The 21,480-nt window shown below is 45.0% G+C and overlaps 1 protein-coding gene across 1 annotated transcript in view; it reads left to right on the forward strand.

Annotated features, from left to right (window-relative positions):
- Positions 1 to 21,480, forward strand: part of DNAAF8 (dynein axonemal assembly factor 8) — a gene marked incomplete at its 3' end in the record, with an annotated part of 92,942 nt that overhangs the window by 17,670 nt on the left and 53,792 nt on the right. The window contains exons 10-12 of the mRNA XM_084216599.1: positions 11,838 to 12,029; positions 14,462 to 14,617; positions 19,648 to 19,842. Coding sequence (XP_084072725.1) covers positions 11,838 to 12,029; positions 14,462 to 14,617; positions 19,648 to 19,842 — 543 coding nt within the window. The remainder of the gene's footprint in view (positions 1 to 11,837; positions 12,030 to 14,461; positions 14,618 to 19,647; positions 19,843 to 21,480) is intronic.

Consider the following 21,480-nt stretch of genomic DNA (forward strand, 5'->3'; position numbering starts at 1 on the left):
ATGCCAATAAAATGAGGATGGACTTGGTGATGTGCTTTGTCTGGAGCAGAGCTCAGGGTGGATCTGTGCTGGAACTGGAGCTATAAATGTTCTCCTAAGGGAGGGGATGATGTTCCAGTTGTGGCAGCAGGGACAGGGGCATTTCTCACCAGCCCAGGCTCCTGCTGCCTGTGCAAACTGCTCCAGTGCCCAGGAATAGGGACAGGGACTTGTTACAGACAGGAGAGGACACAGGGCAGGGTAAAGGTGGGATTTTGGGAACAAATTCTTCCCTGTGAGGGTGGGGAGGCCCCTGGATCCCTGGCAGTGTCCAAGGCCAGGTTGGAGCAGCCTGGGATGGTGGAAGGTGTCCCTGCCCATGGCAGGGGGGGGATGAGAGGATCTTTATGGTCCTTCCCACCCAACCCATTCCATGATCCCAAACTAAGTGCCAGCCTGCTCCAGGGGACCTGCCTGACCTCCCAATGCACCAATGGTAAAAGGGAATCAGCACAACCCATAATAACCATGTTGTCTGGGCAACTCTGCTCTTAGTTCTTATTCAGAGATATTCATTATTAAAATTAAGACTAAAAATGTATCAAGATCATCTATCAAATACAACAGTCCTTTATAAGATTACTTGAAATCTGCTTTGATAGCAGCACTTTTTCCCTTTGAATTTGAATAGAGTTTTATTTTCTTTCTTTTTTTTATGAACACAGAAAATTTTGACTGTTTTGACATTTAAAACTAAGAGCCCCTGTAATTTGGCAGCTATGTCTCAGTGAAAATATCTAATATCTATATATAAACACATATTCAAAGAACAAGCCCCAGTGTTTGACAGAGTAGCACACTTGCAAATTTGTTTTGTAAGTCCTTTGTTTTGGCAGTGATAGATGTTCATATCTGGAGCACTTGTCACACTTTCCAGAATTCTTCTGACCATTTATAATGTACATAAATAATTGAATTGAATAATAATCAGAGGGAAAGTTTAGAAACTCTGCAATTACTGTAGCTGAGGTGCTAGGAATAACTGGCAAAGGAAATTTAAAAAGCTGCATTAGGGTTACATTAGAGTTCTTTTCTAAAATGTAAAAGCAGATTTAATGTGCTGTCTCCTTTTTCTTAACCCAGTTCAGTCAAACTCTGTCCTCAGCTTCACTCTGAGAGTCAGGGTTGGGGAGAGGTAACTTGAGAGACTGAGAATTCACTTCCAGGGGCACTTCAGCTGCTGGAGAAGGGGCTGAGGTCCAGTGGATTTTCAAGACATGCAGGTGCCAATTCCCTGGGAAATCAGTGGGTTCTTTCTAAGAACTCTGCCTGTCAGGTCCATGTCTGGAGGTGTCTGAATGCTTGGGCAATCTGGCTCACCTTAGTTTTAAAAATAATGCAGGGAAGAACCTGTTTTTTTTAATGCTGTGTTTTGGGTTCATTTGTTTGTGGGGTTTTTTTTGTTTGTTTTTTTTTCCTTCTCTGCCCCACCCAAACTTTTGGTGAAATTTGAGACTGGTATGAGTTGATCTCTTTTGAAATGGGGCCCCAACCACATTTTAACCTTTAAATCTGATTCAGAACTGATGCAAGCACCTGGAGTTCTGTGAAAGCCATCAGAGTGGTGCTGTGATCCTCACTGTAGGGTCAGGCTGAATTAAGAGTTTGGAGGAACAGCACAGGGTTTGTTTCATGATGTGAGCAGTGTTATTGATGAGGGAGACAGAAGGAATGCTCACAGGATGTAAAGCAGTTAAATAAATGGAGGTTGTAAAATGAAATGGGTTTGATCTGTCCCTTCATTCACCTTGCTTGTTATAAGTAACTTGGTGCTGGTGTTTTCTGTCACATTCCCATTAGGTGGGATCCAGATAATGGTGCTAACTTTTGCCACGCTCAGAGCTGAGTTTTATGTCAGGAGCAGCACAAGCAGGTTTTTCTAAGGATATCACAGGATCCCAGACTGGGATGGGAAGGGACCTTGAATCCCATCCTATCCCACCCCTGCCATGGGCAGGGACACCTTCCACTATCCCAGGCTGGCCTTGGACACTGCCAGGGATCCAGGGGTACCCAGTGCCAGGGCCTCCCCACCCTCACAGGAGGAATTTCTCCCCAGTATCCCATCTAACCTGCCCTCTGGCAGTGGGAAGTGTTTGGGGAAGACAAAGCAGGATGTGCAGCTGAGAGCAGGGCAGGGAGGGCAGGAAGGGCAGTGGCACAGTCCAAAGGAGCAGCAGAGCAGCTCCAGTCAGGGTGGCCAGTTGGCAAATGTGTGAGAATGAGGAAGGGCAAGATGAAGGGCAGAAAGCCAAGGCAGGGGCAGGACCCAGGGGCAGCCCAGTGATCACCCAGGGGGTCTGGAGTGATGGAACAGGGCTGAGCTGAGCCACAACATCAGAGCAGGGGCAGTGCAGGTGAGGGGGGGAGGCCAGGCAGAGGTAGAGCTGCTCTGCAGCTTGTCCAGGACCATGAGAAATGCCTCTGCTGAAAAGCAGCTTCCCAGAGCTCCTTTTCCAGCAGCCCCGGGTGAGGTGAAACACCTGAGCTTGTGCCAGACCTGGCCTTGAACACTGCAGCCAAACCCCTGCATGGCCCATCCAGCCCTGCAATTCATTTCACACAGAACAACTAGAATTTAGCTTGTACTCATCTCTTTTATTATTGGAAAAAAGTAGGTGTTTTCAGCAGGGCTTCAGCTTGATTCTGCATTTATTGCTTTATCATGATATGGCAGAAGAGGATAATGTTGTTGGAGGGCTATTAGGAGCCACCTTGTACCCAGCCCCTTATAAACACAGTTTTATCTCCCTTACACAGCCAGGGTGGTTGGGAAATGAATGTGTTGACTCACACTGAGGCATCTCATTTTTCTTGGCATTCACAATCACTTGGGCTAACCTTGTATTAGTAATTATATTACCATGATCCTCATCTCATTGCAGCTCAGCCTTACAGCTGCCTTACACAACAAAAACATCCAGGCACAACAGAGTCATTCTTCCTTAACAAATAGATGATGTGGGTACTTTCCTTTCCATCTTGTAAACACAGGCTCCATCACCTTTTTGTCAAAATCAGCAGGTTCTTTATGTTAACACCCTGTTGACTCAGCTCACTTGTGTCAGGGAGAATTCTCAACCACAAGATGTTCCACTTGTATTGCAACAAAATTAATTCTTTATAGAACTTGGTCTTGAAATCTTCAATGGTTGAGGATTCTTTGACTCCCAGGTAGTACATGTTGCTGTTTAATTATCCTTAGAGTTGTAAAGCTCTTCATGAAGTCTAATTTTAATTATTCCCTCTCCAATTTAAGCTTATTTTTGTTGTGTTCCCAGAAGGGATGGAAAATGGTTTATTCCGTGTCTCAGTGTTTTAAAATCTCAGTGTTTTTACAAACTGGAAGATAAAATTACCAATATATCATGGTCAAATCCTTCCTTGCCCTTTGATGGCCTTCTTCTCTCTTTGATCCTATATTTCTTCAGGGGAAAATCCCTGACAAAATCCATATTTACCATCCAGAGTGGTGCTGAAGTTCTGGATGTTCTGCTACTTGGGAGAGTTACCCTGCATCAGCACAGTCTGCCTGAAAGTAGGGATTGATTTCCAAAACTTGTAAAGTATTTTTAGTTCAGTTACTGGCCCCAGAAGTTATTTTTAAGTAGGAGGTGCCTTGATCTGCAAATTGTCAGTGAAATGCTTTTGATTCTTTACCTGTCTTCCTTAAATAGGTGCCTGTGATTGCCATTGCTGTTCCATGGGTGTTTTGATCTTTTTGGGGCAATGGTGCTGACATCAGCATTGGATATTGCCCTTTTCTTCCAGCTCTGGGCTGTTCAAGGACGTTGTGGATCCTGGGATCCCAACCCAGCTCTTCACCTGCTGGGCCAGGGCACTTGGGCACCTCCCCAGCTCCACTGGAGCTGCCCACATGACTGCACTGTGATGATGGCCTCAGCACTATTTAAAAATACACCACTTTTATTGCTGGGTGGAAAATGGAGAAAGGAAAAGGACTGCAAGAAAGTCAAATTAATGTCTCCACTTAAAGAATGGACAAAGGCCTGATCAACCAGTCATGAAGGAATAGGTTTTGTGCCACTTCCTTACAGAAATGCCAATTTATCCCCCAAAATGTGGTGCAGTACATATATTTGGAGAAGCTGAGGAAACCTATAAAATCTTTCTATGATTATAACGATTTTGTGACACAGTAGTTGAATTTTTCTATACCTGTATTACTCCAAAGTAATCCTGGTAATACAAATCACCTGTGATCAAATGTTTTCATTGACCCTGGGCAAAAGCAACTGCATCTGTGTGGATGTAATTACAACAGCATTTAGCCCTTACTGTTATTTTAATATAACTTTAAAAAACTCCATTAATTGTAAAAATCACCAAATATTTCCTACAGGAATGTTTTTCAGACACCAGAGCTGAGTTTGGGGTTTGCCTGGCTCCAGGTGCTCTCCCTGTTGGGCTGATGCCAAGGCTGTGGCCAGCAGTGCTGTGCCCAACAGCCACCAGATGGCCCCTGAATTCCTCTTTTTTTTTTCCTGCCAGGCATTTAATGAGTTCCTGAAACAAGATTAAAATCTCTTGTACTTAATGAACCCTCTGCCTCGACTCAAGAAAGGCTTAAAAATAAACTAAGGCAATTAGAGATGGAGTTAAACTTAGCACACAGAGACAGGAGGCCAAGATTCCTGTTTGTGCCACCAGCCCAGCATTTGGAATCGATGGAAGATCCCAAGGAAATGTTTTTCTAGCATGGGTGGCTGGCAGCTGGCACAGAGCCTGTGTTTCTGGCCTCCTCTTCATCTTCCCACATGGTGCCAGGGAAAGCAAACGGGGGGATTGCTGGCACAGCACTTTGGTGGAGTAGCTGCTTCCTGCTGTCCCTGGCTGTGGGCACAAATCCCAGGAGCTGAGGCTCAGCATGGCACAGAGCTGACCTGAGGATCTGCCTTAAGAGGCAAGCAGAGGGTCCAGGCCTGACCTGTCTGTGTTACAAACACCTCCCTCCACACAGGAGGTGTTTGCTCTCTGTGGATGTGTTTACAAAAAGACTGGATGTGGCACCTGATGTTTCATTGAGGTGTTGGGGCATGGCTTAGACTCGAGGAGCTTTAAGGTCTTGTCCAACCTGGTCATTCTGTGAATTCATTCTGTGAATTCATTCTGTGAATTCATTCTGTGAATTCTGTGTTCCCAGAGCCAGGAATGGTATGGAAGTGTCCAGGCACTCTTAGGGCAGGTTGTACTTCCCATCCTCATGGCTCCTCTCCCCAGTTCAGCTAACACCACCAGAGCAGGTCCAAGAGCCACACAGTAAAGCTGCTTTCATAACCTTTGGCTGCTTTAAGAGGTTTTCCAGCCAAATTGCTGTAGAAGTGCTCAGAACCAGGAAATTCACCCCTGCTGAATGTAACAGGGTCACCAAAAAGCCATGGAGACCCTTCCATGTGAACCTGGAGAGACGCTCTGATGGCTCCCAGGGGCTCCCAGGTTTGTGCTTTTTCCAGCTGTGGGAGGAACTGAAGAGCCAGGGAGTCACAAAGCAACGAGATCTTGCAGTGCTGTCTGTGTGACTGCAGTTTGGAAAGGCCCCAGGATAATGGGAGATAGTTAATCCTTTATAGTCCTCAGCATATCTTGGAAGTGATTAAAATGAGTTTAGGCTTATTCCTCAATACACTCCTGCCTGAGTTTGACAGATGGGAACATTGGTTGCTGTTGCTTAAGGGAAAGGTTAATACAAGGAAAAGGAGCAGAGTTTCCAGGATTCCATGCATGAGCTTGCTGCCAGTAGAGGTCCTGAATACTCCTCCATTCACATTAGCAGGATGTTCACATTAAACTTGAAGACAATAATGTAAAATGTCCATGAGCCAAATTCAATTTCTTATCCCAGAGAGGGCAGGAGGACACAAAACCATATCTGGGCTTTTTGTCTCCTCAGGTCCTGCAGTGTGCCAGGCTGCCCTGGATTTGCAGTGGCTCTGAACAAGTGCCAGTCACGTTTAATTACACAGAGAAACAAACACTTTCTGCTGTGATTCTCTCTCTTGGAATCAAAATAGAATTCCCAACTCCTGGCCTTACCTCAGGGCTGTGATCACTGATGCTATTTGTAGATGAAAGGAGGCTGAACCTGCCCCTCTGTTGTTCCAAGGGGATGTACAGGCTTGTCTGTTAAAGGAACTGCAGGATTTAAACTACACTCCTGGTTTTCCTCATGCCTTCTTGTTCAGCATTGGCTTAGGCTGGGCTCATGTTCCAAATCTCAGCACACAGGGGGATAAGCTTGGTCACAACTTGTAAACACATTATTCCACAAATACTCATTATGGGGCATTATTCTCAGTGGCAGGGAATGGAATTCAGGGCTTTATCTGAGATTATGGAGTGGAAGAATCGTGCAGTTATTTTTATTTTGCAAACACAGAGCCCTGCCCAGCTCTGTGCCAAGCACCTGGAGTTCCCACCAGCTTCAGGGAGCACTGTAAGCACTCAGCAGTTCTCAGGTTCCCAAAGTCCCAAACTCACAGGTCTGAAGGGTTGTCTGGAGGGTGTTTTATAGCTGGAGGGAAGAGCACAGAGCTTGTGACAAACTGGATACAGTCCATTTTAATTGGAAGCTGACAGTCTGTAGAACAAGCCACTTTAGCTCTGCTAAAACTTCCTGATAAAGCAGCTGAACAGTTTCCTCCCCCAGACGCTTTATTTTCCTTTATTTCTTTGGGGATTTCCATAGAGTAGCAGGGGAAATGATAACTAAAAAGATAAAGATAAATACACAGGAAGAAAAAACGAGGCTTTCCCCAAGGTGATAAATATGTGGTGAATCATAGAACCAATCCCAAATGGTTTGAGTTGGAAGGGACCTTAAAGATTCTCTCATTCCAACCCCCTGGGAATCTCCTGGAGTATCCAAGCAGAGCCATTCCCATAGGATTTAAACCCAGCTTGGAGCACATGCCAGATGCCAGCCTAGATTTCGGATGGCTGAGGACCAATTCCATGCTCTGTCCCAGCATTTCCAGATGAGCAGGTGCAATTCCCTTCCCTGGGAGGGTCTGGAAGTGCTGACACACTTCATGTGTGAGGCAGGTTGGAATCCTTTGAAGAACAAGTGGAAGATGCAGACAGGAACACACTGAGGGGGCTGAGAGGATTAGGAAAGGGAACAGAGGTTAATTTTGAAAGTTTGTTGATTATCTTACACTCTTCCTCTTCAGAGCACATTACAGAGTCTTGATAATTAATCCAGCTAGACAGGGACCAGGATAAGGAAATATTATCCTCACTTTACAGTTCCATAGAGAAATATTTCATTCTAGAGCCAGGACTGAGGCACAAGTTGCCCATTCCCAGTCTTGTGCTCACATGAAATGTGTAAGTAATTAAACTTCCTTTACTCATTTCAGCTGCTTCTCATTAACCAGGAGTATAAACTCATTAGAGGAGGAACTTTTTGTTACATGTGCTCAGAACACCAGCACAATGAGGCTGGGAATCCTTCTGAGCCTCTCCAAGTGTTACTGGAGTGTAAACACCAATCATGGAAAAGGCACTTCTCATTTTTAATGATTATGGCTTGGAAAGCAAACAAACTCAAATAAGACTCAGTGTTGCTTTGGTTTAAATTTTAATGCATTTCTCAGGTCAGTGCTTACCTGAGCTGAGCCTTTTAAAGAAAATTTTCCTACTTCTAAAAAATAAAGAAGAAATTATATGTTAAAAAAAAAAAAAGCAAGCTGTTTGTTACAGGTTATTTGAATGGTTTTTAAAATTTGTTGAATTTGGGCCAAAAATATTTTGATCCTGTGTGATCCACAGCATCTCTCTGCTAGCAAATGCTATGGACCAGATTTATCCACATCTTTGATAGATGAGCCATTAACTCCAGTGAAGCAGCTGAGAATTCCCTTAGTGCAGTTAAGAGGTTTTATTCTTCACACCCGAGACTAAGAATAATTGTCCAGCACAAGAAAACTGTCAGCAAAGACATTTTGTTTATTATTATATTTTTAACTTAAATTCTCATGATCTGGAGTGCCCTAAGTGAATTGAAAACTATGGAGATCAGAACAAATAATGCTCCATTACACAGCTCCCTGAATCCCTGCAGCCTCCCTTGGCAGAGTTATCTGCTTTGGAGCACCATAATTCCTCCATTTGAGCAATCTGAGCCTCATCCACATCAGAAATTTCAATGCCATCTTGCCCCCATCGTGTTTTTCAGATCCATAACCTCAGCATGATGCTCAGAAAGGCAGTGGTGCCACAGAGTGACTCTGCTACAGAAATGCATTTACAAAAAGACCATTCAGACCATTAAACATCAGTTGTACTCTCCTTTTTGTCAGGAAAAGGCAACTTCCTAATTCCAGAGTGTTCTGCCAGTTGCATGCAGGAACTGCAGAGCCTCTCCTCATTCTCACCCCTTGCTCCCACTTTGCAGTGATAAAGCAGTTTTTTGAATGGTTTCAGGGTTTATTCCACGCTTTAATGTGGAGTTTCAAATCATCTAACAGATGGCATTGTCATCATTTTTCCTTCCCCACAGAATGAAAATGAACAAACACTTGACATTTCCAATATGTCTTCATCTAATGCAAGAATTTTTAGAAGCCATGGAATAGTGATAATCTGCTTTGCTTTAGATGGCCAGAATTGTTAAATGTGTCCTAAAAATCCTGCATTTCCCACGTGACTGTGTGGAAAATGGGGACATAAGCAGACAATCATCATGGTTATGTCCTGTACCACGAGCTCTGAACAGGGCAGAGCAGAACATGGAATGCCAGAGCAGCTGTGCAATGAGAGGGGAAGGTTCATTAGAGAAATGAGCTTGAGCTGCTCCAGCACTTAGAAATCAGCTCACATTTACAAGCCCACAGCAGATGCATCCTTTGGCAAAAGAGTTCTGCAGTCAGTAATTTGCCATTCATCAGGGATTGCCTCTTAAATCTGGGATCCAAGCTAGGGTGCAGATGACATAGGGGGATAAATTTAGACAGGGCTGAAAACAATTATTTTGATTAAACCTCCAGCCAATGAGAGTGACAGTCTTGCTATTCCTCCCCTTGCCCCTCACTCACCCCTCTGTGGTGAAGGAGGAGATTGTGTGAGGTTAACCTCTCTTCCTTTTCCAAGCAGGGGATGTTTGGGTGGGGCTTTTGCTGCTGCAGGGTCTGTCCAGTGGAGTAGGGAGGGTGTTTGGATGGAACATGCTGCCTTGCTTCCATGTCAGTGTTGCAAAAGGTGCTGGGAGGGAAATATGGAAGTTTTATTTACCTCAAAGGGAGAGATTGTGTCTATTAAAGTAAAAAAAAATGTTTTTTCCTTGGCCTATCCTGCCACTGGGGCAACTCCTCGAACTGGATGAGTTGGTTCTGCTGGGAAATCTTTGTGAAGTTCTTGCCTGGCTCCTAAACTTGGTTATTCCAGCCTCTCACAGCTTTGGCATGAATGCTTTCCAGTCTTTGAAACTCTTTGTTCAATCTAACATGGATGTGTAGGAAGAGTAACATTAACTACTCTTTTAAAAAACATCAACAAAGCATCCTTTAACCACTCTGAGCTGTTTTATTAGAAATAAAAATGATCTTCATCTTGGCTGGCAGTCTTGTCCCCACCAAGCCTTGGCTTGCTGTTAACATAAACAGCTCTGGTTTAAAATAATAATAATATGGAGGTAAATTGCCACTTTTTAAAATGAGCTTTCAATGAATAGTAGCTTCCTTTGGGATTCTCATGGATGTTTCACTGTGGTTGCTGCTCCTCCTTGCACTGGTGTTATGTGAGAGTGGAGTTAAAAAGGCCAGAGCTGGGGATGGAGGGGGGTTGGGAAACTGAGCTGAAGGGCTGGAACTTGTAATGACATAAACTCTAATTGCAATATAAAATAGCAAGAATTTGGGAATAGGAAATTTTATCTTATTTACTCTTTGGTAATTGTTGGCACTCGACTGCAATCAGCTGCAAGCCTATCTCTGAGTGACAGCACAATTCCAGCCAGAGCAACCAAAAATAGCCCAGCATTTGAGTAATTTTGGGCTTTCATAAACTAATACATCACAAATAAAAGCCAGTGTAACATGGGCAGATTGAACCTTCCTCTGCAGACCGGGGTAAGCTGGGCAGTGCTGTGGGAAGCCATGCCCAGAAAGCACCACTTGTATCTTTCTTCAGCTGTTCTTGCCCAGAATTAAACTGGATTAGCTCATCTTTTGTTCATTAGTCTTAATATTTCAGAAGTTATTCAAACTCTACACTTAGATTCTTGTTGGGGTGAGGAGGTTGGCAGAGGGAGGAGAGGGAAGGTCCAGCCTTGACCAGAACTACAGTCAGAAAGAACCTTAATGAGTAAATTTATCTGATTTTGGTCAAGGAAATCTGGAATAGTTGAAGATTTCCTGCTGAAATATTACTTATGGATCCTGTGTATGTCTTCAGCTCTTAAGTTGATCTCCACACCCTTGCTGAGGGAGAAGGGAGGAATCCTTTCTCCAGCACAGGGTATAGCAGAAGGTCCCTTTTCCCTCTCGGTCCCAGAGTTTCTCCCAAGGTCTCTTCCTCAGGGGGTTTCAGTGGAGGGGTCAAAGCCCTGAGGAATTCTGTTGGCACCCCAGGACATGAATGAATACAAATCTGCAGCATCACACACATTTGCATGGCTGTTTTACCTTTATTACTAATTTACAGGTTTATTTGGTACAAAACACTGGGTGACACAGTAGAGCTGCTTTAGTTTGAGTCTTTATTAAACCATTTTAAGAAGTTGTCTGTTTTGAGGACCAGCACAAAAGTCAAGCTACATTAACTTGTCAAGTGGATTAGTTGTGAAGCACACTTTTGGACATTTTAATTCAGAATTAAAGTGACTGTAATTGGATTTAGCTTACTTTGCTTTCAGAGTAAATTCAGGTAAATCAAATTAAGGTTCATTCAGTGTAGAGGTGTGGGCAGAAATCCTCATTATGGGCTACATGGAGCAGCTGAAAACATGAAGCCAGGTTGGATGGGGCTTGGAGCAGTTTGGTCCAGTGGAAGTTGTCCCTGCCTGTGGGAGGGGGTGGAGGAAGATGAATTTTAAGGCCCCTTTCAAGCCAAACCCTTCCATGATTCTGTGATGGTAACTATTGAGGAACAGTACTGGAGAATCTTTGGGATTTTAGGGACTCTCTGGTTAATTTACCAAAGAAATATCAGGAGCAGCAAGTTGAATATAGATAGGAAGAAGAAGAAGACAGCCAATAATTACAGCTGCAGCATCTGTGGAAGGACAAAAAACTGTAAGTCCACAGTTCAAGCTTGAAGTTGTGTCTTGAACAGTTCTCTTAAAGGAGAGGGAATTTGCATCCTAAATAACCAACTATCAATGCTGAAGTAAAGAAAGGAGGTGAGTCCCCTTAACTGTGACCTCATCTCTGAAATGAGGGATGTTAGGTGAAGCAGAAAATAATGAGTTTTCACACTATCAGGCTTGTTTGAGGGCTTTCCAGTGATTAAAAAAAAAAGCCCCAAACACTGAGTCTTGAATACAGAATAAATTCAATCCCACTTTTCCAGCTGTGACTGTGTAACCTTCCATTCACCAGGCAGTGTGTGACTAAATGAGGACCCAGGTGACAGCTGTCCAAGAAAACCTGCAGTGCTCAGGCAGGTGTCACTGATGGAACAACCTGGCTTTTATGGCTCATTCTCCTTCTTTGATAAATGCTCTCTGGGTGTTAAATACCCCTCCTGTGATGGCAATGAATGTAATTAATTCCTGATGATGAATACACTTCCAGTCACCCAAGTGACTTTCATTTTCCTACAATCTTTTTTTTGCACAGGAAGCCTCTTTTTTGCCAGCTATTGCCACGTTGCCTGGATCCTGCAGTGTGAAGAAGGAGGTGCTGCTGCTGACCATTTGGCTGGCAAGTTGTGGCCAAGTGGCCACGGATCAGTGTGAGGGGCAGGTGCCTGACAAGGTGCTGGGAGCAGCCAACATCTACCCGGCCCTCGTGACGTGGCTGCTGTCCCTGGTGAGTGCAGTGACCTGCCACTAAAGGCTCTGAGTGATGAGGGCTGTGTTTGGACCTGCTGTGAATACATAATCACTCTGGAAATCTCCTTTTTCCCCCCCAACAGCTACAAAACAGTGGCTGAACAAAGTGGAAATTATGTTTTAATCCACCTCAGAGTCTGTAAATAAAAGTCTCGCCGGACTCGGTGGAGCTGGGTTGTGTCTGGAGTTTATGAAGGAGTGAAAGATTGTTGAGCCAGATTTTCAGTTGTCAAAGGGACTGCTGGCTGTTGGGCTTTGTCCTTGGCAGTGGACACAGGTTCTTGGTTTTCACTCTTCTAGATAAAAACAGACCTTTCCTGATAGGCAAGAGTGCTGTGAACAAGTGAGGGGCTCCTTAATCGTCCTTTGGTTCACATGTTTTTCTCCTCTAAAGAAACCACCCCATCCTCTCTCCTTCCCACCCATATTACCCTTTATTCCCTAGAGAAAACTGTGTATTTTTCCTCCCCAATGTATATTTTTCCTTCCCACCCTGCTCAGTGGCCTTATTCTTTTCCCTGGTGAGGACTCTGGGATACCAGTACTGATCCACACAGTCAAGGTAGATTTCACCCTGAGCAGCCAGGCTTTTAAATCACTTAAACTCCACTTAAACACAATTAATTGTTAATGATGTTCGTGCTTGCATTAAAACATTGCTAACATTTTTTAGTGTTAGTTCAGTGCTAATGAAAATTGCCACTGGAACAGCTCTGCATCCTGAATTTTCCTTTCAGACTCGTTAGCTTGTGACCAGCTGCAGTGTGAGCTCTCTTCTCTTAATGGTAATAACACAAAAAAACAGAACTGAGCTCTGGCTTGTAGCAGTTCTCTCTGAGCCTGAAAGGGTTCCTCAGCTTCCAGGGCTGTGTCACTCTGCTGGGTGTAGGCTCAGATATTCAGATGGATTTTATGCCCAAGAAAAACTGGGGTAAAATCCACCAGTTTATTCTACACAAGCTCTGAAATGGCTGTTGGATAGCAATGAAGAAATTTGCATTTCTTTCACTTAAAGAGCTGGAAATGTTGAGGTAATTTTAGATCAAATTCTCATCTGGAAATCCATGCAATTCCATGGACTGGCTTGTGTAAATCAGCATTTCCTTGCTGATTCCATTGGAGATGTGCTGGATGCTGCCAGCTGGGAGCAGTGGTCCCCTGGCTGGTGCAGAGGTCCCCTGGCTGGTGCAGAATTCCCCATGGGAATCCAGTGGAGGACTTGGTGCTGGTGTTTTGAGTAATCCAGCTCAGCTGTGCAGCAGTTTGAAAATTCAGCCTGGCCCTGTGCTAAAACCATGTTTTTAAAGGCCTTTATCTCCCAGTAAATAGAGCTGATAATGCACCTAGAGACTGGTGATGGTACAAACCAGGAGAACAAGACTTGGAGTTTCTGTATCCACCAGAGCCCTGGGAGGGAATTACAGTCCTGTAGCTCAGTCTTGCCTTTCTCTCCATCCAGAGCATGTTCTGGATCAGGTACCTCTGCTTTTCCTTTCTCCTGGCTTTGCTGATTCCCTGTGTCTGGCTTTCCCAGAGTTTTCTGCCCCTTTTCACCAGCTGCCCTGGACAGTTTGCAGCATCCCAGTGCCTTCCCAGGCTGTTTCAAGTGTCTCTCCTCTCTCTTTTCTAAGTTATGATCAAGATTTTCATGTATTCTGCATGTTAAAGTGGATTATGTTTTATCTGACATGAGCAACCTAAAGAGCCAAGGCATAGTCTGTCCTACTGGAACCTTCTCCCTGGATCTAAATTGATATTCACAATAATAATTTATGTCTTGGGGTTGCAGAAGTCACTTTTTACCCTTTCTGGTTTAAATCAGGTCTATAAACTGGAAAATAGAATGTTTGCCTCCCACGTACATGTGCACAAAAAAATCAATGAGAAAGAAATCACCTCAGCCCAACGAAAAGGGGATTCAGAGGATGGGGATTGCTGGGGTTTGGGGTGTTAGTTTGGGTTCTTAGGGAAGCCTGCAGCAGCCCCTTGGCATGGCATCATGCCTTTGCATTGATTTGCAGCTGAGTTTGGATTGATCTCAGTGTCACTGATCAAGGCACACACGGTGCTGCTGTGACAGGAACATTCTGGGCAGCCTTGGCAGGGGCTCTGTGCTCACCCCTGCTGGAGCAGGGAAATAATGTGAATTCCTGCTTCCACACAGTGAAACCGGTGGAAGCCAGAGCTTGCAAGTCCTCATTGTGAAAATAAATCCTATGGCTTATCAAAAGCAATGTGTTATTCCTATTTAATTTGGTCTTTATTGATTTTTCTACTGGCTAAACCACAGCTAATCTACTAATCAAAGCTGAGTTCTCCCTGGGTTGTTGTGGGGCTCTACTCAAAAGCAACAGAGCAAGACTTTTTCAGTCCATCTGAAAATGGAATTGTGTTCCAATGGATTTCCAGGTGCCTCCTGTGAAGAGGAAGGATGGCCCCAAAGCTCCATTTGAGGTGGTGGGGCTGCAGCAAGCCTGGAGTGAGGAAGGCTTGGCCCTCTACGCCTGCCTGGTGGCACCAGAGGAACCTTCAGCCCAGAGCTGCCCCCAGAGGCACGAGGCAGGAGTGAGTAGCAGCATTTACACCTGGTAGTTGTGCAGGCACTGCTCTGCACTGGGCACCAGGCCTGGGTGTGCCAATGGAAGCTCAAATCCCAGCAGGGCAGGATGGAGCAGTGGGAGAGCTGCCCAGACTGGGATGGGGGAACAGCCCAGTGCTGTGGGACTGAGGGATTGCTTTTACAGCTGATTGCCAACCAAGCTGTCCTCACTTGGGCTGCAGTTAGGTTATGGTATCTAACTGTGATGGAGTGAATTTTAACAGCTGCATTATCTCACCCTTCACATGAGACTGAAAATAGAATAAAAGTTTTTAAATGCCTCTCAGTTGCCCCATCTCTGAGTCAGGAAATGGCATAATCCAGCAATGCTGCAGTTAGGTTATGTGCAGAGCAGAAACCAGCTCTCTGTGGCATCATTTTTTGTCAATTGCTCATTAGCTGTAACCTCACACTGCAGAAACTGAGCTGCATTTGGAGGACACACATCTTTTGGCAAATATTCTGGTTTTTCTTCCTTTATTTTAACCATGTGAAGAGTGTGGCACAGGAGGAGGAATTATTTTTATTTGAGTGCCAGGAGCTGAGGTCTGGAAGCAGGACAGGAACCTGTGCCCTCAATTTTGGTGGTCCCCAGAGCCTGAGCTGTGCAATAAAACTGGCAGGTGCTGCACACAGGCTGGGATTGGCACATGTGATGTGAGACATGACATGAGCTCCTGTCCTGAACACAGAGCTGTGAAACTGCAGCTCTGGGCTCTGCTGTGTTGGTTCTGTCTGTCACAGAGCTGGTTTGATACAGGCTCAAGCATCTTGTACCTATTTCTTTTTTTTGGAGACAGCTTTTTAGGCAGTATTGTCACTCTTGCTTGGTGTAAATACTTGTTTTACCTGAGCAGTGTGGCCAGGTGGATGTGGGGAGCAGCAATCCCTGTGTCCCCCAGACCTTCTGAGAGCCACGTGCTTGAATACCTGTCCTATGGCTGAGGAACCTTGGAGGTGCTGCCTGTGCTCTGCTGAGCTCCTCTCAGGTGGCTCAAAGCAACTTTTGTGGATTTTCTACTCTGGTTTTGCCTGCTTCATCCCCAGGTGTCTGTATTATACCTGCTGGCCACACCATGGGGAGCCTAAATGGATCAGGATGTGTGAACATGTTTTTAAAACACACTTCAGCATCCCCTTCACTTGCAGCTGCTGCCTGGGAGCAGCAAAAATTGAATTTCCCAGGTTGTATCACAAAACCTGGAGTTTCACAGCTGTGGCTCCAGTGCTCCTGAAAATAAATAATGGATGCTGGCAGCAAATATCATGATTAAAACACTACCAAAAAAGCCCAGCCCAAAACAATGAGCAGCTTTTCCACTCATGATTGAGCATGAGTGGGCAGAGGCTGATGGGAGCAGGCTTTGCTGGGCTTGACAAGGACTGGTGCTGGCAACTGAATTCAACCAGAATGTGCTAAATAATAAAAGATACACAGATGACAGTGAAGTGGCCAGTAATTAAGAAATTGATGGCTCAGAGCCCCCTTTTGGGGCTGGAAATGGACTCTGGGCTCTACACATTGGTATTAAAATATCATTTGTCATCATGGTTAACATTTACAGATACTGGGTCTTTTTTGTATAATCCAAAAAAAGTAGCTTAAGGTCTCCCTAAATTCTTATAAATTCTCCTTAAATTCTTCTATGAATTCAGGGTGTTTCCTCTGTGGAGCAAAGAGAATGGAGGGACAGAGGCTGACCTGCTCTCTGCTGATTCCAGCTGAGGGCTTGGCCAAAGCACCAAAATTATTGAGCACTGATTATGCTTAAAATATTTCCCCAGGGTTAGAATGAACTTTTGGAGCTGTGGGCTCAGGCTGCCCTGAGTGTTTGGTTGGAGCTGGGAAGGTTAAATCACATCCTGGTAGAACAAACTGTGCAGTTTTTCCAGTCCTTCTCATGGAATCACAGAATGGTTTGGATTGGAAGGGGCCATTCAAGGCCATCCCCTCCCAATTCCTGAAAGAAGCTGGGACAACTCATGTGAGAAATGAACTTGTAAAGAATTCTTAAAGCATATTTTATCTTAAGGACATGTTTTATCTAAAGCACATTAGGCACTGGGCTAAAACTCTTAACAGGCATTTCTCAGTATACAACTTGCTTATTTATACTCATTGGTAATGCAATAGCAATAGCCCTTGTTGGTTTGGGTTGAATTATCATTGGAGGATTGTAAGTAAGAGCTGAAACCATCAGCTCTTCATTACCATTTGCTGAGATGATAGTTGGTAAAACTGAAAGTCTAAGAATTCTATTGCTGTCATTGTCTATATTTAGAAAGTCTTCTCTTTGTTGTAAAGTGTTAGTAACTCTTGGGGGAATGCATTCATGGTAAAAGTCTTTTACAAAATATATTAATTTGGAAGTTGCCAGTTCACATTGTGAACAACAACCTTCCACCATCCCAGGCTGCTCCCAGCCCTGTCCAGCCTGGCCTTGGACACTTCCAGGGATCCAGGGGCAGCCACAGCTGCTCTGGGCACCCTGTGCCAGGGCCTGCCCACCCTGATCATGAAAAACTTCTGAGCTCAGCTCTGTTGCACAGCAGTGACATTTCAGGGGTTGGGCAGCTGTCCAAGCAGGACTTAGGTTTCCTGCCCCTCATTAGAGGCTCTTTGTGGCAGCACTGACTGCTGTCAATCTTTCTTTCCTGAGGCATTTGTAGAGCTGCTGCTTTCCCCAGCAGAGATCAGAGCTGGGAGGAACAACACAAGTTGGGATGTCAGCCCCAGCAGAGACAAGGAAAATGACAGCAAGTCTCTGTGTTCCTGCCCTTGGGCAGCTTCAGCTGCTGTGGAGAGAAAGAAGCACTTTATTCTTCACACTGCAGCCCTCAGTCTCTCACTGTCCTGTCGGTGTGCAAGTGTCAGTGTCAGTGGCTGAATTGGAAAACAACATCTTGTTGGGGCACTTACTGGTTCTTATTCCAGTTGTCTCCTGTGGGCACAAGAAGACACTTTTCAGGCCTTACCTTTAAAATATGATTGCATTTCCAGGTACTTTGTTGCATCTGTTTGCTATAAGAATTTAGGGAGACCTTAAGCTACTTTTTTTTGGATTATGCAAAAAAGACCCAGTATCTGTAAATGTTAACCATGATGACAAATGATATTTTAATACTAATGTGTAGAGCCCAGAGTCCATTTCCAGCCCCAAAAGGGGGCTCTGAGCCATCAATTTCTTAATTACTGGCCACTTCACTGTCATCTGTGTATCTTTTATTATTTATCACATTCTGGTTCTCTGCCCCAAGGCCTAATAGTTATAAATAGAATTATAATAGTGGCTTCTCCAGGCAAAAGCTCCTGTTCCTTGCACATGAAGAAGTCTTTTGGCTTATTCAACTGGGATGGAATCTATTCCTATATCCAGTGGTTCTGCTATGTTTCCTCTCATTTTTATCAGCTTTTTGGGGGGTGATTTTATTTCTGTCTTCCTCCAAACAACTGCTAGAAGTGAGGCAGATTTCAGCATTCCTGCCTGGTCTTGGCATCTTGTAGTCAGAAGAAATGCCAAAACACTCACCTCCAGCAATCCCTGTGTGCTGATGGACAGGCTGCAGTGCCATGTCTGATGGGAATTAGATTTGTACATGGGAATTAGATTTGTGCAGCCTCTGCTCTCTGCCAGGCATTCCCAGTTATCCCACTGGCAGAGCTGTGTGCAGCTCTGGGGCTCCTCTCTGTGCCTCCATCACTTCATTCTCTGGTGCCTCAGAGGAGCTCCCAAGCTCTGTCTTTTGATTTGGGGTTTTCCTCTTTGAGCTTCACTTTTTAGGTGCAATAATCACAGAGTGATGGAATATCCTGAGAGGGGAGGAACCCCCAGGGATCATCCAGGGCAGCTCCTGGCCCTGCACAGACCCCCCAACAACCCCACCCTGGGCACCCCTGGCAGCGCTGTCCAAGCTCTCCTGGAGCTCTGGCAGCCTCAGGGCTGTGCCCATTCCCTGGGCAGCCTGGGCAGTGCCAGCACCCTCTGGGGGAAGAACCTTTCCCAAAATGCAGCCCGAGCCTGCCCTGCCCAGCTCCAGCCATTCCCTGTCCCTGTCCCAGAGATCAGAGCTGCCCCTGGGGAGGAGCTGCAGCCCCCCTGAGCTCTGCCCTCAGTCTCCTTCTCCAGCTGAACAATCCCAGTGCCCTCAGCTACTCCTCAGACCCCTCCCCATGCCCAGGTCCCTTCTCTGGACACTCTCCAACAGCTTTAGATCCTTCTGATACTGTGGCACCCACACCTGCCCCAGAGCTGAGGTGAGGCTGCACCAGTTCCTTCACTTCCCTCTGAGTAACTGGTGGAGAGAAGATGTTCTGCACAATTGTTGAGTCTGTTAATTTCTAATTAGGTCTCCTTGAGGTCACTGGTTTTATTCTCTGAAAATCCTGCTAATTAAAATCAACCTGAAGAACAATGAGGCTTAGAGGGGAGGTTAAATGATGGAAAACTGTAGTTTAGCTGTGCAGTATTCAATATTAATGTATCAGTATTAACATTAGCCTCAATCTTTAAAAAAACTAGAATGGGTTGGAAGGGACCTTAAAGGTAATCTAATTCCAATCCTCTGCCATGGGCAGGGACAGCTGGCACTGGAGCAGACTGCTCAGTGCTCTCTGCACCCTGGCACTGAACATTTCCAGGGATGGGGCACTAATGTTTTCATTTATGTCCCTAGAAAATCTTTGGGAGTTAATGTCTCATTGTATTGGGCTGGTTCATGGTCCTGTTTATGGGCTTTTCTCCCCCTCTGGGGGTGGTGGGATCTGCTTTGGAGCAGGGTTTGTGAGCTGATGGATGGCATGAGATGGGATGAAGGGTGCAGTGGTTTGGGAGGTGCAGGGTGTCACACCAGGGGTTGGTTTGGGGCATCTGAGGGCAGCTGGGTGGAACTGGAGTCTGGGATGGCTGTGGGCAGAGGAGGAGCTGCTGCAGGTGCAAGGTACAGACAGAGTTTCTGAAACCATCACCAAAGCTTTTTAACCGCTGGCTCTTTGCAGACTGCAGAACATCTCCAGGGAACATCTAGCTTTTACCAGAAGATTTCAGCTTTTCTGACCTCTACATGGCTTCCAGATCTTATCTGGTGGAGAGATGAACTGGCCAGTCACTTCCAAAAGCAGCTGTGCCCACTTGTTGCTGCCATTCCCTCTGTCCTGCTCAGTAACATCACTGCTGTTAATCCTGACCCTCAGGTACTGTGCACAGGTGCTTGGACTTCTGCTAATTCTTTGATCAGGTCCAGTAAAAGTTGTTTTTCTAGTGTTAACAGTTATTCACATTTGCTTTAGCAAAGGATTTAAACAGAGTTTGAAAACAAATACTTCTAATATTAGAATATTCTGTGGTTCAGTTCTGTGATTTTAATATCTGTGGATTTCCAGGGAAGTGTGAGCTCCAAGGACACAGCACCTCTCCAAACCAAGTGCTTCCAATCTCTTGCCTGCCTTGAAATGTCTGCAGGATCACTCACTACTGTCCAGAAGCAGAATAATAATTAACCTTTCACTTCTGTCAGATTAGCAAGTGCTCCATTACAAATATTCCACCAATGAAATGTTACAAGAATTCCTTATTCTAATTGGAGGAATTTATTCCTTAAGGGCATCCAGTGCTGCTTCTAGGCCTTTATCACCCTTTCCTACCTTGGTGTAAATATTTAGAGTGGATTTTCAAAGCAGCACTGAGTATCACCTGATTTCTATACCTTTTAAGGGAATGTTTTGTTTATTTCTTTCCCACAGCAGCACCAGTCTTTGGACAATTGTGGTCTTTTCCCAATATTTGTAGATGAACAAAATCCTTGAGACACAATTCCAGGGAATGGCAAAGCCTGCAATTCTTGTTCCCAATGAAGTTTTAATTTTGAAAATGATGTAACATGAGAAATTTTCTGCCATTTCAACCAGATTTGGGGATTACTATGACTCTGTGAGAATCAATGCCATGAAAGATTAGGAGTTTAGCAGTGCACTTAGCAATTTGCCTAAAGGTTTATCCCACTTGTGTGCAGGAAAAGGAGGCTTAGTGTTGTTGATTTGCAGTCACTGTGGCTTTCAAGCAGAAGCAAGAGCCATAAAGAGTCTGACTACTCGTAAAAGATAAATCTGCTCTATGCTTTTAAGGCATAAAATAAGGCAGCATTTAAAACAGCCAGGGCTTTTATGCAAATCCCTTATTAGAGGAATTATAAATCATTAGGAATTGAACAGCAAGATAGCAGGCACTTTCTGGGGGTGGCTCTTTGCCTTGATGCCGTGGAAAACATGATGTCAGTTTAAAAACCACATTCTCTTCCCAAGTTCGAGTGCTCTGTGCCCCCCAGGCCTGAGTGAGGCTGAGGCCACTGTGTGTTGTGGCTTTTTCACAGAGTTATGGAATCACAGCATGGCTTGGGTAGGGAGGGACCTTAAAGCCCATCCTGTTCCACCCCTGCCGTGGGCAGGGACACCTCCCGCTGTGCCAGGCTGCTCCAAGCCCCATCCAGCCTGGCCTTGGACACTGCCAGGGTGGAACAGCCACATTTCCATAGCTGGTTAGGCAGCAAGGCTGATTTCCAAAGCAGGGCTCAATGAGCCACTCTCTCAGCAGGCAGCAGCTCACCCTGATGTCTGCCCTGGAGCTTTGCAAAGTGCTACCAACTGAGAATGTTCCCAAGTGTCATTAAAATACAACCAAAAAGTGCTGCACAGAAAACTCAGTATCATCTTCTTTTAACTTCTTTGTTCTGAAGGTTTGGTGCAAGGCCAGTGATCCATGCTTTGCTTTTTGTACCTTTGTATTTGTTTTGAGGCAGTGTGTACAAAACTAAGCAGCCCAAAGAAACTGTGCCC

Source organism: Fringilla coelebs, assembly GCF_963513975.1.
Source record: "Fringilla coelebs genome assembly, chromosome: 16".
Classification (NCBI taxonomy): domain Eukaryota; kingdom Metazoa; phylum Chordata; class Aves; order Passeriformes; family Fringillidae; genus Fringilla; species Fringilla coelebs.